Source organism: Zosterops lateralis (genome assembly GCF_965231275.1).
Source record: "Zosterops lateralis genome assembly, chromosome: 10".
NCBI lineage: Eukaryota > Metazoa > Chordata > Aves > Passeriformes > Zosteropidae > Zosterops > Zosterops lateralis.
The window spans coordinates 22,474,054-22,490,325 of NC_139770.1; the positions used below are offsets into that span (position 1 = coordinate 22,474,054).

The window sequence follows — 16,272 nt, forward strand, 5'->3', positions numbered from 1 at the left end:
ATGGGTGCAGGGATCTACTTAAGTGTTTCTTGGGTGGTTAAGAGAATATTTTTTTTTTAAAGCTGGGAAAAAAATACAAGTGCATTTCTCAAAGTAGATTTTAAAAAGTTAGGCAGGAAGATTGGAACTGGTCTAAGTAGCTGTGGCCCTTCACAGCAGAAGTTGGGATAGTGTTTGATGGTGCCAAGCTAGAACTAGGTTTAAGATCACAAAGAAAAGAGGGCCAGGGATCAATTTTAGCAAGACATGAAGATGTTCTTGAATGGAAACAAAAAGGTGTCTTTAAAAAGTGTGCAGAGGTCTAGTTTTTTCCCTGTTCCAATGTCAAGTATTCTTTTCTTTTAGGGTATGGATACCAATATTTTTAAAGAAGCCTTTGAATCTCCCAAGGTGGATTTTCTTCTGTCCCATGCTGTTTATTGCAGAGATGTGCTAAAGCTGAAGAAGGGGCAGAGGGCTGTGATCAGCAATGGACGGGTGAGATGATCATTCCACATCTGAGAAAGAGGCAGATTTGAGCAGCAGAGTCGGGGGGCAGACACAGGAGTGTGTCAGCCTGTTTTAGGGTGCAGCAGTCTTTAGGACTGCTTCCAGTTTGATTTATTCACACCTGTGTGACCTTTCCTCTTCACTGTGTGCAGTTAGTTGTTGGTGTTTGGTACAAATTCAGGTCTCTCAATAACAAAGTTGTTTTTATGCTGGCAGTGAATTGAGTCCAGAGGTAGAGGGGGATTATAAATTTTCAAGATAATTCTGCTTCAGTTTACTGAGCAAAATGCTGCTGTATTTTGCCCTGACCAAGGTGTCTGGGTCTCTCCTACCATGTGTTTTTATTATAGTTTATCTGAGATGACGTAAATGATGTTACAATAGTATTTCACTGCAAACAATGAAACCCAGCTTTGTACAGCATTGGGTTTTCTTTTGTCATCTGTTTCTAGTCAGGAAAAACCCCTGCAGGTCCTTGTGGTTGCTGGGTATTTCAATAGCTTAAAATCTCAGGTGATGAGTTGTTGTATCCTGTCTTTCTCATTAGCAAAACAGCAAGACTTGTCTAGGTGGCTTTTTAGGCTTGTGAAGGCTACAGGAGGGAGATTTGTTGGAGTCTTGCTGGGCCATTAGAATTGGCCTGGTGTTCTGCCACCCCTTCCAGATGTGGTACTTCATGTATAGTTTAATGTGCCTGACCCAGAGAAAATTTGAAGTGTGTATTTTATGCCTTAGTCTGGGACTCTTCGCTCTAAATACCTGGATTTATCTGTTAAACTCTGCTGCCACTGACATTAATACCAGCCTAAACAGTTGACTTCCACTGAGACTGGGCTGGAGTATTTATTTAGTACCTCTTTACGTTTTGTTTCAGTGTAGCCTTTACTTAATAACGCTGATTGTGCTTTTTTTTTTTTTTTTTTTTTTGCAGATTATTGGCCCATTGGAGGATGGAGAGATGTTCAACCAGGATGATTTTCATCTCCTTGAAAATATCATACTAAAGACATCGGGACAGAAAATCAAATCTCAGATTCAGCAGCTGGGATTTGAAGAGGATCTGTAAGTAAACATAAAGAGGCTTACAGAGAAATGCTGGGACTCTTGATAATATGACTTTGTGAATCTGATTTGCAATTCATTAAAGTTCTGCTTGACCTATCAATATAAAAATTATTTCAGTAATGCATTTCCCTGTTACTATGAGAATCCTGTAAACTGCTTTTAACTTCTAAGAGAAACTCAAGGAAAAGAGACAGAGATAAGGAAAGGGGAGTCATAGTTGTAGACAGTTACTGCACAAAGCAGAGGTGAAGCGCTCAAAAGGAAGTCATGTTGAAGGTCAGAGGAGCAGGAGTCCCCTGTAGGTGTGCGTTTGTGTTAGAGCATGATGCAGCTGTGGAAATAGCTTCTGCCACACTCCCCATCACAGTTTTCTGTGATGCTGCTTGACTGTTAAGGGCTGGTCAGGTAAGTTAAACACGAGGTCTGTTCTGCAGAAATGCTGTGTAATTCTGTGTGATTCCCAGCAGAACAGGTTTTAACTGTGTTCCAAGCACTTCTGCATCCATTGAGTGTTGGGGTGGTGGAAGAGGGCATAGTTTCAACATGGTCTAGTTCTGGACAGAGCAATGGGTTTGGTTTTCTTTTTGTTTATTTGAATACTGCCAAGGTTTTTGAAAAACTTTAGAAATTACCTGCTGCATTGGAAAACACTGTAGAACTTAGTAGAATTCCTCAGGCTTGTGAATTTGGTATGAACAATTTAAACAGCTGTCACTATAAATCTCTGAGTTAATTCAGGAAAAGCTCACAGACCTGTAGGTTGCAGTTTTGCTTCTTGGCAAAGGTGTGATGTACAAATCAATTTTCATTGAACTTTTAAGGGATTTTATACCTTTAAGATTGAATATATTCTTAAAATACTAGACTGAAAATTTATGGAAATACTAAAAAGGAAGCAGTGCTCAAAAGTAATTATCTTTTATGATAGGACCCCTCTCAACAGTTTCTCCACTTTCAGGATTGCTTCCTAGTGCTCAGAGTTGCAGTGTAAAATGGGAAGAGCACTGAAACAAGGGTTTAATCTCAATGGCTGTCAGGTGAAGATCAGGAATGCAGTGCCTGTAACATGGTTGACACCCTAAAATACAGCTGCTTGTATTTGTTAAGAGTTAGATCTGTTGGTATATACAGTAATAAGGCTGCAACCAGTTTAAATTACTGGTGCATAACCCCTTAAATATATTTATTTCTTCAGGGGCTGTGTGGAGAGGTAATAGAAGTGTTTGGGTATTTGGATTCTGTTTGCCTTCTCACATTGCTGCTGCCTGGCAGAAATGTGATAAGTACAGGCAATTTTTGGATCTCTGCAGGCCTTTATCTTTTCCTTCTTTTCAGGGCAAGTGACTTGGTAATGAAAGTGGATGCTCTTCTTTCTGCTCAGCCAAAAGGAGAGGCAAGGATTGAGTATCATTTTTTTGAAGAACGATACAGGTATAGAATTGCTGAACAATGCTTTTCTGTGTCTTTTAACTTTCCCATTGTTCCATGTTGCATTTAATAAAAAAAAAATCTAAGTAGCAGTAGGAAAGCAGTTTTCAGGAAGATTCCAGAAGTTAATTTTATCTCTCTACCTATCTCTATAAATATACATGTATATGCCTATTTTTTTCTCGATTTAGTTTCTGAAGGTGCACAATACTTAGGAAGTAATTTCTGTTCAGGATGAGATGGATAGCAGTGGGTTGTAATGCATTTCAAGTGTTTATCCACATGTTTGATACTTTAAAATTGTATTTTCTTTTGTTTAGTGCAGTTAAATTGAGACCAAAAGAGGGGGAGACATACTTTGATGTTGTGGCTATTGTTGATCCCGTGACCAGAGATGCTCAAAGACTTGCTCCATTACTTTTGGTATGTAAGCAGGGCTGTGAGCAGCTTCAAATTCCATAATTTTGGAATGTCTGCTTCCTCTTTGACTGTGCGGTCACCAGTGGCTTTCTAATAGTGTGTCTGAGTTTCACAATGCATTTGTCAGTGAAAATACTAATTAGACTGCACTACACACTAACAAGATCATGCCAGGTATTGCCCAGAGAGCTTTTAGTTTCACTGTTCTGACAGCTTAGTTCCCAGTGACTCTGTTCTTGAGGAAGGTCTCAGCATGCCAAAAAGAATGCCTGAAATTATGAGGAGCAGGTAACTGTGCTTAAAACCACCAGATAAAAATGGGAGGGTGGTAAAGCAAATCATAAGGAGGCAGAGTGGGGATTGAGCAGATAACATCCACCCTGAGGTCCTGTCTATAAAAGAGTGGTCAGCTCTCCTCATCAGCATTTTAAGGGATGTCTCTTTCTCATTGCTTTAGGTTTTGAACCAATTGATAAACATGAACCTGAGAGTGTTTATGAACTGCCAGTCTAAGCTTTCTGACATGCCACTGAAAAGGTAAGCAGTTCCATGAGACAGGGTGGGCAGAGAGCAAGAGAAACCTGGAATGTGAATGCACAGGAGCATGGTCAGCTGTCCCATAGGAAGTCTCCATAACTGCTTTGAGCTCATTTGGATAATAGCATCATTTCCCACAGAAAATCTGGGAATTTGGCATGAAGTAATTCTGCTGTTTTACAAGTTGGGTGCTTTTACAATTTTTTTTTTTTTTTGTATTTATATAAAATTAAATAACTTATTAGTCTTAATGGTTGAGTTTTGCACAGTCTTTTTTGGTCCAAACCTGTCTTAAGGTAAACACAACCTGCATTGCTTTGGGCAAAGGCTTGGAGTAGAGGTCAGGGAAAGCTGATGCCATCTGCAAATTTAATGAAAGTGAAATATTAGCAAATTTTGGCAAGTTTTGGTGTTCTAACATTTTGTTTCTGAAATTTCAGCTTTTACCGCTACGTTTTGGAGCCAGAGATTTCTTTTACAGCAGAGAATAACTTTGCTCCAGGACCAATTGCCAAGTTTTTAGACATGCCTCAGTCTCCACTGTTCACTCTGAATTTAAATACTCCTGAGAGTTGGATGGTGGAGTCTGTTAGAACCCCGTATGACCTTGACAATATCTTCTTGGAGGAGGTAAGAGGAATCATCATCTTCCTACTGCATTTAAATGGTGCTGTTTTACCAGGGCTTGTTTTCCTATGGGAAAGAAATGCAGATTTAAAAATGCCAATAAGCACAGGGCTGTAGATATCACTGCATTTGCAGAGCTCTCTGTGTTTTCTAGGAGGGGAAGCATAAGCTCCCGAACAGCAGGGTTGCAGTTCTCAGTTACTCATGGATGCCTGACCCAGAGGTTCAAATTGCCAAAGGCTTGAAGCAGGTCCTTTCCCTTGCTCCTAGAAGCCACTAAGCTGCTTTTAGCTCCCTGTTTATTTTCTCAGTTCTTGTTTGTTGCAAACACTCCTGTGGACAGTCCACAGAAGGATGGTGGAGTACCAGTGCAGCAGTGAAACCATGCAGCAGAAATCCACTCAGCTGCTGTAGGCTCAGGAACTTGCTGCTGCTAAAACAGACTTGGAGTCAGACTGTTGGACTGTGGGTCTGGGCAGTGCTGCCTCACATACAGAGGGAGAAATAGGGAAAAGCCCTTATTTATTTACCTTATTGTAAAGGTATTACACATGTGTGTGTAATGAGACTGTCAAAGCCTTTACAAACCAGCCTCTGGAAGAGTGACAGTCTTCACAGTCTTGTGACAAATTTGGGTCCCCTTCTCACTGATCAGTATATTATTAACTCCCTCTTACTTCTGCATCTCTCAGATATTGTTTGGGAATATGATATGGTATAACGGGTATTGCTAATCCTATACTAGTTATTCAGAAATCTAGGCTATAGGGTGTGTGTTTTATGGTTTGGGTTTTGGTTTAGTGTGTTTTTGTTTAGGAGTTTCTTGCTTTTCATCTCTTACCCTAACTGTAAAGCTGTAAATGAAGCATTGATAATACATTTCAAGTCTCTGATTTCCACACCCTCCCCTTGGATTAATTGAAAGCCTGAGAGAGAGGGGGATTAAATGCTTCAGGCATTCAAAGTGCGTTCCTGAGCTTTCAAATAAACAGCAGCTTTGCTTTTGCAGGTGCACCATTTCCAGTTCCCAATGTGCAGTCTGTTGGTGCTGTAGCAATTAAACTGTCATTTTGGATGTGCAATGAGAGGAGATGCTTTGTGGGATTAGACTAACATTCTGCTTATGTACTGTCCTCAGGCTACATCTGAGTTTGGCCTGGTAGGGACCCAAGTCTTTTGGGGTTATGGGGTGTTTTTATTGGTTATTTTTTCTCTTCTCTTTCCATGGTACCTTTGCTCAGTGTAGAAAAAAAGGAATGGGTGTTTCCTGACAGTATCCTAGTGCACTGTAAGAGTAATGCAGAGCAAAACAAAATGTTTATTCAAATGGCTAATACTAGGTGAGACCAGCTTTAAACAGATTTACAGTCAAAACTCTGGATCCCATCATATACTTTCTGTGAGAGACCAACTCCATTCTCCAGTAAATGTTAAAAAAAATAAATCATGGAATAGAGCAACAATTCTCCCCTTTTCTTATCCTAGCATATGTTGAGATTCAAATTCTTTTGGTCTGGGAAACTCTTAACAATATTTGTGTGAGGTTTGTCACTTGAAGGAGCTGAGCTCTTTAAAGTTTTCTAGGTATTTGTCTAATAATAAAATTACTCTGGTAAAATAACTTTTTAGTTACTTTGGCTATTCTAGAGAGTAACTGAATGACTAAAAGTTGGCACTTTAGACCCAGTGCTGCAGTCAGCAGTATCTGCTCCTTTCAGGTGGACAGTGTTGTGGCTGCAGAGTATGAGCTGGAGTACCTGCTGCTGGAGGGACACTGCTATGACATTACAACTGGGCAGCCACCGCGGGGGCTGCAGTTCACCCTGGGCACCTCCACCAGCCCTGTCGTCGTGGATACCATTGTCATGGCCAACCTGGTGAGTGTCCTGGAGCTGCTGGTGCTCCTCCAGCCAGCACAGCCCTGCCAGCAGCCTCTGAGGCTGCTCTAGCAGCTCTGGGGTTGGAGATGGATCCTGCACCCCACAGCTGCCTGCAAATCCATCAGGACCACATCATTCCTCACACTGATGGCTGAAGCCTCTCACTGTCTCTCACCTCTTTCAAGATGCTCTCCTTTCCCTTCAGCTGGCTGAAATATTCTGAGATATCTTTAAATGCTGCTAATATTCTTAAGCAACCCTGTCGCTCTGATTTTTCAGCCTTCTGATGTTTTCATTCTTGGACTGGAGCTTTCTCACAAATTGTAAGAAAAACAAAGACTGATGTTAAGTAAATAATACATTCCTTCCAGGAGGAAAGACAAATTAATAGACTTCTAAGTTGACCACTGGGGTCAGAGAAGTGTTACTCTCATCCCCCAATCCCTGATCAAATCCCAAACCGTATTTAAACCCCAAACCAAAATAAACTTTCTCTTTCTCTTCTCACTTCTCAACTTGACGAGTGAGTGTGGTTCTTTCGTGTCCTCTAGTGACACAACCCCTTTCCAGGCAAGCTCAGACAGTTGTTTTCCAGGCAAGCTCAGACAGTTGTTTTCCTGAGTCAGGGTCCCCCTTAGGCCACCCACTCTGGTGCTGTGAGCCTCAGGCTGTCTCATTTTGGGGACTTGTTTCTTCAGGAGATCTGTGGCATAAATGGAGAGAGTCAGCAGGAGTAGTTGACATTGTAGAAAATAAAGGAATTGCAAAAGAAATGAATTTGACACTTTAAATTTTATTTAAAAATAAATAAATAAAAGAATGGCTTTGCTTATGGAAGGTGCTGGAAGTCCAAGTATGATTGTTCCCTGCAGCTGCTTTTGTAATGTCACTGCATAAGGGATGTGTCTGTTCTCAGTGTCCACACTGGGCCAGGAGAGAGGTAATGGATTGAAATTATGGCAGAAGAAGTTAGCTGCTCGAATGGTTTAGTGATATGTAATGTTAGTGAAAAACTGAAGTAAATTGCCTCTTGTCGGGTTTTTTTTAATCTTTATTTTTTAAAAATGTATTACATTTATTTAGATGAATTAAAATAAAACCAAGGAAAATATTCACTGGTGCTAAATATTTATTTTAGCTTTCTTACTTATTTGAATTTGTGCCTTTTCTTAGCTGGAGTACATCCTAGATGATGTAGTATTTCTTACTGTAAAAAGAAAGATGTCCCTTATTTTACATGTGTTTATGTTGGGGAGTAAAACTCAGAAGTTTCCTTTTTCTAATTAGCTATACCAAAATTTAAAAAAATGTTTTTTTTTAATTTTCTTTTTAAAGCAGCCTGGCTCACGTAGGACCTGCAAGCATTTGAAACCACAGTGCAAAACTGAATGGGACACTAAAGCATCTCCACAGTTGCATGTATCTTCCATAGGTGTAATAATCCAAATCACAGAGGAAAATATTCAGATCTGGAATCTGAAGCTTAAAAAATCTTGAACACAATATTTGAATATCACATTGTAATTTTCTAAGTTCTGTAGAAGAGATACCTTGTAACGTGTAAATTATGTTACTACTTCTGCTGTAGATGAAATACCACCCTGTAGAGCTTCAGAATTCCTTCAGATTTTGTTGTATAATTACAAATTAGTGTTTTGAAATTCCCTCACTCCTTCATAAAGGCAACTTTTTGCAGGAAAAGACTCTGGGTTTGCACTGTTCCCATCAGGACAATGAAGACTTTGATCTAACAAATAATGCCAGACCTTTTCAAGCTTCTGTCTCTTAGCAAAAATCCAACAATTTTGAATGGAATAATTTCTGGGGCTTTTCACCCGTTCTCTGGGTTTAAAGCCTTAAGGTTAGGTTAATCAACAGGCTTGCAAATAATATTTTAGATACAAAACAGTGAGTCAAAACACATAACCTTAAAGCTAGTATTTCTGCATTTGCATTTTCTGTAAAACTGCCAATATTCTTTTCACTACAGGGTTACTTTCAGTTAAAAGCCAATCCTGGTGCATGGACTCTAAGACTGAGAAAAGGCAGATCTGAAGATATATACAGGATCTACAGGTAGGTCAGGATAAGGAATACTTCAGTCTTTTTCTTGTAAAACACCTGAAGTAGGTAGGCATTGTAATATGTGAACCTGTAATGGTTCCCTTGCCAAAGTGTGGTAACATGAACAGCAAATTAAACAGCAAATTGCATAACTTATGTTCAGTATGAAATGTAAGGTGAAATTAATTAATTTAAAACCCTATTAAGTGTGTTAAAATAGATGTATTTGTTCTTTGTCATGTCTCAAACCTGTTTTGCAGTGCTGAGGCTTAATACATGTATAAAAATGAGTAGAAGAAGTAAAGAACAGATTTCTGCTTTGCAGTAAAGTCAGTTTCTTGCTCTATTTTCAGCCACGATGGCACAGACTCTCCACCTGAAGCCAGTGAAGTTATCGTTGTTCTCAACAACTTCAAAAGCAAAATTATTAAAGTGAAGGTGAGTTTAAAAACCAGAGGTGCTCTTAAAGAGGTCTGTTTGGCCAACAGTGGGGGAAAAGCTTGGATTAAGGCCTGAAGCTCCCTCCACGAGCATACACTTGAGGCAGTGTGCACAAAGCTCACCTCACAGTATCAGGAGTAGAGAGCATCATCTGTAGGCTTAATTTGGATTTTTAATACAGGAGAGAATGACATGTAAGTCCTGTTCCTTGTGTATGTCCCTGAGAAACAATTTCCTGACTGCTTATACCTCAAGAAAAAGCAGTTTTGTATGCCCTATATATGTCTAGTAATAAACATTCAGTATGTCCATTGAGCCAGCATTTTATCTGTCACAGATAAATTGTATTCATTTGGCAATACATTCTCTGTCACTCTGGCACAGGCTAGGTGAGAATACATTTGGAAAAAAAAAAGAAAAAAGAAAGTAAATTACTTATCTACTGTCTCTTAGGGTTGCCTGTCAGCTCATGCCATAGCTGAGAAGTTTAAGGAGAACAACTGATAAATAAGTGATGGCTGTAACAGAGTCAGTTCACACCTGACACTATTTTAACCATCCAGACTAACATGCCTTTGGTGTCTGAAAGCTCCTTTGGAATCTGTTTGGAAAAAGTCACTTAATGACTGAGCTGTTTCCCCAGACAGCTTAGGTTACCTGTCAGCTCATGGGGTGTAATTCAAGCAGGTAAAATCAGAACCAGAGCCAGGATAACCCTCCTGACAATATTTGCTCAGTATGTGGTTTCAAGTCACTAAAGCAGTGTTATGCTTCACAGGTTCAGAAAAAGATTGATATGATGAATGAAGACCTCCTAAGTGATGGCACCAATGAGAATGAATCTGGATTTTGGGAATCTCTCAAATGGTAAAACTGATTCAATGATAACCTGCAAGTCTTTTGAAACTGGAAAACTATTTGGCAATACCATGATATCTGTGAAATTCCACAGCTGTCTATTAAGGCTGCTTGAATTCAGGGCTGTCATTCACTGGATTTCCCTGCTGCTGGAGATCTGGGCTCCTGTTTTGCACCTGCTTTTACCTTCCCTCCCCTCCTCTGCTACTTGGGAGCCTGAAAACCTTGTTCCTTGCCAGGAGCTGCACCTCAGCCAATGCTCTCTCAATCCAAAGGTGTTCATGTCTGAGCTCCTGGACCTTTCCTGTCCCTGTGCACAGCATTTGCCTTGGGGAAGGTGCCCTGGACAGTAGGGAATAACACCAAAAACTCACCCCACTGTATTAGAGAAAAAATATAGCCATTTCTGTAAAATTCTGAAAATCTCTGCAAATTTTCATATTTGCAGCCTTTCCTGTAGAGCTGGCCCTTCCTGTCTTGTCCTTCACAGAACCATATTTTTCCTTTCAGGGGATTCACAGGAGGACAAAAGAATGAAGATGTGAAACAGGATAAAGATGATGTATTAAATATATTCTCTGTGGCTTCAGGACACCTGTATGAGAGATTCCTACGGTCAGTTGAGAATTTATAATCCCAATGTGCCAAATGGCAGTGTCCTTGCACAAGGAAAAAGGTTACAATTTGCAAGAGTATAAAAAAGCCTCACTTTTTTAATGCTTCAGAAGTCCACTAGAATGTGCACCTACTGTGTCATAGGAACTTTTGTCTGCATAGCATTCATGAGTTAAAAATAGACTTGGTTTAATAGCTGTTGTGTTGCTGTCCTTAATTTTCTCACTACAATATAACCAATGTCTTGTTAAGAAGTTAAAGAGTAAGTCACAGTTGCTTTGGAAAGAATCTGAGCTTCTGTTGTTCTCAAAGGACTGTGACAGCCAGCAGGTTGTATATTCTCTGCTTAGTTAAAATATAGAGATGCTGGGGGTTTAGTAATTTTGTAGATAAAATTAAGCAATTTACAATAGGCTGAAGCTACCCACTTTTTCTTTATGCCTGAAGTTCAGTTACCTGACACATAACTGCAAATAGTTTAGTCATGTAGCCCAGCAATTTGTTATCTATTACACAGCTCATCTTTTGTGGGTGCCACTTGTTGCTGTAACTGCTTTATAAAATTTCTTTTTCTTTTGATAGCATAATGATGTTGTCTGTGCTGAAACACACCAAGACTCCTTTAAAGTTTTGGTTCCTGAAGAACTACTTATCACCTACATTCAAGGTTTGTTACTAATTAGAAATTTATTTGGTGGTGGGGCAAAGATGCCACAAGCTGCTTCCCCCTCCCTTCCCAACGCTGCACCAGCATCACTTGGCTAAAAGTGTCCTCACCCAAAGTTGGAGAAAGCCTCACAGATGAGAATGTCAGCTGATGTGACAGTGGGCCAAGTTTTTCTAGTAAAAAAGTTCTCCCAATGCTCTTTTCTCATTTTATGTGCTCCCACTTCCACTGCTTTGTACACCCCTAAATCACTGTCCCATCTGGGGATTGTTATGGTTTGAGTAATGCATTCCTTTAAACTCATCTGTGGATCACTATGAAATGGCTCATAAGGAACTGTGTGGACAAAAATGCTGAAATATGTAGTTGTCTCAGGATAGTTGGCTTTACATTTTGCATTGATTGTTCAGCTTGGGGCTCAGTGTTTTGTGTGAATTAACAATGAAACTGATTTTCTTTGTGGTATTTCATTTTCTGATGTTCTGTGCCTTAGACTGAAGTCTGTCTCTTGTAATGTGCTTTTCTTTTTCCTGCAGAGGAACAAAGAACTGAGATAAGCTGCTTTTTTCCCCTCCCTCTGCAGGAGTTCATCCCATACATGGCCAAGAAGTACAATTTCCAGTATGAGCTTGTCCAGTACAAATGGCCTCGCTGGCTGCACCAACAAACAGAGAAGCAGCGCATCATCTGGGGTTACAAGATCCTCTTTCTGGATGTGCTCTTCCCATTAGCTGTGGATAAAATCCTCTTTGTGGATGCTGATCAGGTAATACAGAAGCTGGAGTTATTTGATCTTTTTTTTTTTTTCTTTTTTTTTTTTTTAATAAGTTCTTGAATACAATTTCCATATTGTTGGAAGGGTTGCAAGTTTGAGCTGTTCATAGGCATGACTGGAGGTGGATTCTGTAATTCTGTTTCACTGAGGGCTGGGTTTTGTGCCTGTTTCCACAAGGTTGGTTTTGTTGGCCTGTCTTTTACTGTTATCTGGTTCCTCATTCACTCATTTGATTCCAGCTAGTTTGCCAAGTAGATTCTCATTTCACCCTTCCATTTTTCCAGTTCAGTCTGTTCTCCCAGCCTGCAGATCACTAACACAGACAGTATTTTCCTGACCACCCTGCCCTCCCAGGCCCCTGCTTTTTACTTGGCTCTCAGAGGAGAAGAAGGCAAATCCCTTGAGCACAAGGCCATGTCCTGCTGCAAGGCAAACAGGACTGGAAGGTTTTGTGTGTCCTCACTCCTCAATAGGTGGAAATGTGCACAGTGAGAACTGCCAAAAGTACTCTGAGGAATACATCTGAAATGAGAAGTAAAGATTAGCAACAAGTGAGTGTAAACTGCCTTGGGGGTTTTGGCATGTGGACAGTGTGATGCCATGCCAGGTCAAACTTAAGCTGAGGGATCAGTGAGGAGAGATTTCCAGCTACCCACTTGTCATTTTAGGTAGTTTGTTCCTCTGCTTGTGAGAGACATTAAGGCATTTTTTCCCATTAGAGTGGTGTTTTTAAAGTAGTGCCAGTGCCACATCTGTGTCAAAAAGATATTAAAAAACTTCCATCCCTGAAGGGTCTGCAAACACTGAAGAGGAAGGAATACCCAGAATCACAGTAGAGTTCATGTACAGTGAGAATTCTTGCTGCTTATTAAGAGACAGTTTTGCACTTCAACTGTCAAACCAAGCCCCATCAGCTCATTTGAAGCTCTATTTTATTTGCTCCAGCTCTAAAGGCAGGGGAGACAATACCTTTTGTGCTGTATTTTTGCACTACATACACATAATGCAAAAGACTGCCATGTACATCAGGTAACTCTCCCTTTATCTGTTTGCTCAGTTCGAATTATATCCTGTACAGCATTTGCAAATAACCCGTGGCAGGCTCCCAGAAATCACAATAAAATGTCCTTTCCCTTCAGATTGTGCGCACAGATCTGAAAGAATTGAGGGATTTTAATCTGGATGGTGCTCCCTATGGATATACTCCATTCTGTGACAGCAGGAGGGAAATGGATGGCTACAGGTTCTGGAAATCTGGGTACTGGGCAAGTCATTTAGCTGGGAGAAAATACCACATCAGGTACTGAAGAATTCTTTTTTTAAAATTTGTTCAGAGTGTGTTTTTCTTTGTTTGTTTATTTGTTTTGTTTTCAAAATAAAGGGGTAAAGTTTTTGTTGCTACTTAGGTTTAGCAGAAAACTAGCTGAGGTTTGCAGTGCTCCATGAACCACTTCTTGCTTCCTGTTGCCTCTTTAAGGTTCCATGGCCTATGGCTTCCCTTGGAAGCACTGAAGGGACACTGAAGTCGTTTTCAGTATGCTACAGCTTTTACAGATGAAGAACTGAAGTGTTAACTAACAGACATCCTCCTTTGTTAATAACAAATGTTGGAGCAGGGACTGCATGACAGCAAAGCTAAGACAGATTTGTTAAAAATTCTTTTTGGTACCTGCCATGACCTTGTTAGAACTGCTTTCCTGCCTTGTAATAGATCATCTGATGTGCTGCCACCCTGAGATTGTTTTAGGGTCTTGTGTCCCAGGGGTCTGGTGGGGCTGCAGTGTGAAATTACTAATTACTAATTGCATCATCTCCATGTAGTGCTCTGTATGTTGTGGATCTGAAGAAGTTCAGGAAGATAGCAGCTGGAGACCGACTCAGGGGACAGTATCAGGGTCTGAGTCAGGATCCAAACAGTCTGTCCAACCTTGATCAGGTGTGTTTTATTGGCTTTGTTTTGTTTCCTTGGGCTGTGGTGTCAGGTTGGGACTTGGGATTTTTCCAAAGGACTTTGGAATGGGATGAAGTGTTGATTCATCACTTTCTATTTGCATTGGGAAAAAAGAAAACTCTTATAAAATTCACCTTCACAATACTGTGGGTTTGGGAGGGGGGTTGCTCCTCCCATTCTGCACCCTGTGGAAACAGCTCTAACTCTTACTCTGCACAACAGGATTTGCCAAACAACATGATCCACCAAGTCCCAATTAAGTCCCTCCCCCAGGAGTGGCTGTGGTGTGAAACATGGTGTGATGATTCCTCGAAGAAGAGAGCAAAAACCATTGATCTGGTGAGTGCAGGATCATTCCCTCACTCTTTTATCACATTAAAATACAGCAACCAGTTTTAGAGGCACTTCCCTCCCTCAGCCTGTATCAGTACTTGCACATTTTCAGCACTTGGGTTTTTTTCCATTGGCTGCTGCATTTTTCTTACCTGGAGCAGTGGCTTTGTTATGAATTTGGGAAGAGGCTTGGCTCTGTTCTCCAGCTGAGGTACAAGCAGATGTTGTTCACCAGCAGCAGGCTGATCCCTGCAGAGGGAAGCACACCCCTGGAGAGTGCAGAAACCTTTTGTAGCCTGTCTGTTCTGTTTGCAGTGCAACAACCCAATGACCAAAGAGCCCAAGCTGCAGGCGGCCATGAGGATAGTTCCAGAATGGCAGGACTATGATCAAGAAATCAAACTGCTCCAGAGTAATTTCCAGAAGGAGAAAGAAATGGGAACACCAGCTGAGATGCCAGGACAACACACACACGGTAATCTTGGTTTCTGTACTCCTGTGGCTTTCTCTGTGCCTGTTGGTCTATGCTTTGTCCTCCCTCACTGTGAGCTTGTATCGTGCTCAGAGCTGAATGAGGGAATGAGGGCTGAATTAAATCATCAGGGAGTGTGATGGGATGGGAGGACCTTGCTGAGCAAGTGTGGCGTAATTTACCCTAATTGTGAAAGCCAGAGAGCAGATTTGTTCCAGTTCTGTAAAAGACCCTCACTGTTCCTGCAATTTTAAGACTTTGCCCATAAATTAACCCTTAAGGAAGTGCTGCTGCACACTGTGGGTGAGAATTGCTTTTCAGGCACTGGTACCTTGCAAAGAACAAATCTTGGGAGGCTCTACTGATTTTCAAACCAATCTGCCACCTGAGGCAGCTCAAACTGAGCGCTCATTTTTCTCTCCTCTTCTACAGATCCAGAAGCACATGTGGAATTATGATCCATGGAGAAAAATTCAAGTTAGACTCTTTCATAGACAATTTTTATATTGGAAGCTAGGTTTTTCCAGTGTGTCTGCACAACTGCTGAATAATTGAATGGGATGATGTATGCATTTCTATTACTTGCCTTTGGGTTAATTTCTGCATATGAAATAGGATCTGGATTGCTGGAATTAGCATTACTGGTGTTTTGCACCTGTGGTGGAGATGAAAGACCCCATGATGGAATTTAGTGTTTCAGAAACAAAACTTCACAATCCACCAGAAGAGCCACAGGCTGTTCCTTCAGCTGTTGCTGCCTCCACCAGTGATGAAGCTCCAGTTTAGCCTCAGATCTAACTTGAGAGTCTGAGAATTGCAGGCATACGTCCTAACCTCATCTGATGGACATAATTTTTCCAGGTAACATTATAAAGCTCTAAATTATGCCTTGAATTTGGGACACTGCTTCACCTTCAGGTTTTCAAACAATTGAGAATACTTCTTGGATTTGTTCAGTCTGCCCTTGATTTTGTAACAAAACCAGCATTATTTTGATTTTCTATTTCCTGTCTTCATTCATGGCCCAACTTTTGATGGTTTGGCTTAATGTAAAGCTACCACAATCTATTTAAATGCCCATCCAAATGCAAATGCCAAGTGAGCAGAACACAGAATTTGGCAGCTGAGTTCATCCTAGCCTATATGACTTGAATCAAAGTGCCCTCCCTTCCTCCTACTCCAAGTGTAAATCAGTCTGCAAAACTGGTAGGGCCTTACTTTTGCTGTGGTTCACTGATTCATGAATGTTTTTTTTTTTGTTTGTTTGTTTATGAAAAATCTGTGGAAGCTTGGAAGTTTGTCATCATGTAAATTTCATTAACTTTATTTTTCTTCAAACAGAGATGTTGTCACATCAATAAAAACTTCAGAGTTCATAGGTCTTAAGCTTTAGTTCCCACTCAGTCCTTTGATCATCCTTTTTCCTTGCACACATTACAGTCCTAATTTGATTTTGAGGTTTCTGGATATTTCACTTGCATTTGCTTTCATTCTGTGCAGAGACAAGAAGGTCTCTTCTTGCAAGGATTAATTACCCTGGGCTAGTTTTATCATTCATATTCATGTCTTCATTTTTAAAGCTGCTGCTGCCATAGTTCTGTTCTATGAACATACCAATTAAAGAAAACCTCAAACCCAGTTTCCCTCACT

General features: G+C 40.5%; 1 protein-coding gene across 3 annotated transcripts in view; it reads left to right on the plus strand.

The window, feature by feature from the left end:
* Positions 1-16,008, plus strand: part of UGGT1 (UDP-glucose glycoprotein glucosyltransferase 1) — a 38,954-nt gene extending 22,946 nt beyond the window's left edge. For all 3 annotated transcript variants that reach the window (XM_083868686.1, XM_083868688.1, XM_083868687.1), the window contains 18 exons: positions 346-477; positions 1,421-1,551; positions 2,890-2,985; positions 3,303-3,405; positions 3,860-3,939; positions 4,380-4,569; positions 6,285-6,443; positions 8,437-8,522; positions 8,864-8,948; positions 9,730-9,818; positions 10,320-10,424; positions 11,007-11,091; positions 11,675-11,857; positions 13,006-13,166; positions 13,688-13,802; positions 14,040-14,156; positions 14,466-14,625; positions 15,055-16,008. In XM_083868686.1, coding sequence (XP_083724812.1) covers positions 346-477; positions 1,421-1,551; positions 2,890-2,985; positions 3,303-3,405; positions 3,860-3,939; positions 4,380-4,569; positions 6,285-6,443; positions 8,437-8,522; positions 8,864-8,948; positions 9,730-9,818; positions 10,320-10,424; positions 11,007-11,091; positions 11,675-11,857; positions 13,006-13,166; positions 13,688-13,802; positions 14,040-14,156; positions 14,466-14,625; positions 15,055-15,080 — 2,103 coding nt within the window. In that variant the 3' untranslated portion in view covers positions 15,081-16,008. The remainder of the gene's footprint in view (positions 1-345; positions 478-1,420; positions 1,552-2,889; positions 2,986-3,302; positions 3,406-3,859; positions 3,940-4,379; positions 4,570-6,284; positions 6,444-8,436; positions 8,523-8,863; positions 8,949-9,729; positions 9,819-10,319; positions 10,425-11,006; positions 11,092-11,674; positions 11,858-13,005; positions 13,167-13,687; positions 13,803-14,039; positions 14,157-14,465; positions 14,626-15,054) is intronic.
* Positions 16,009-16,272: the final 264 nt, after the last annotated feature.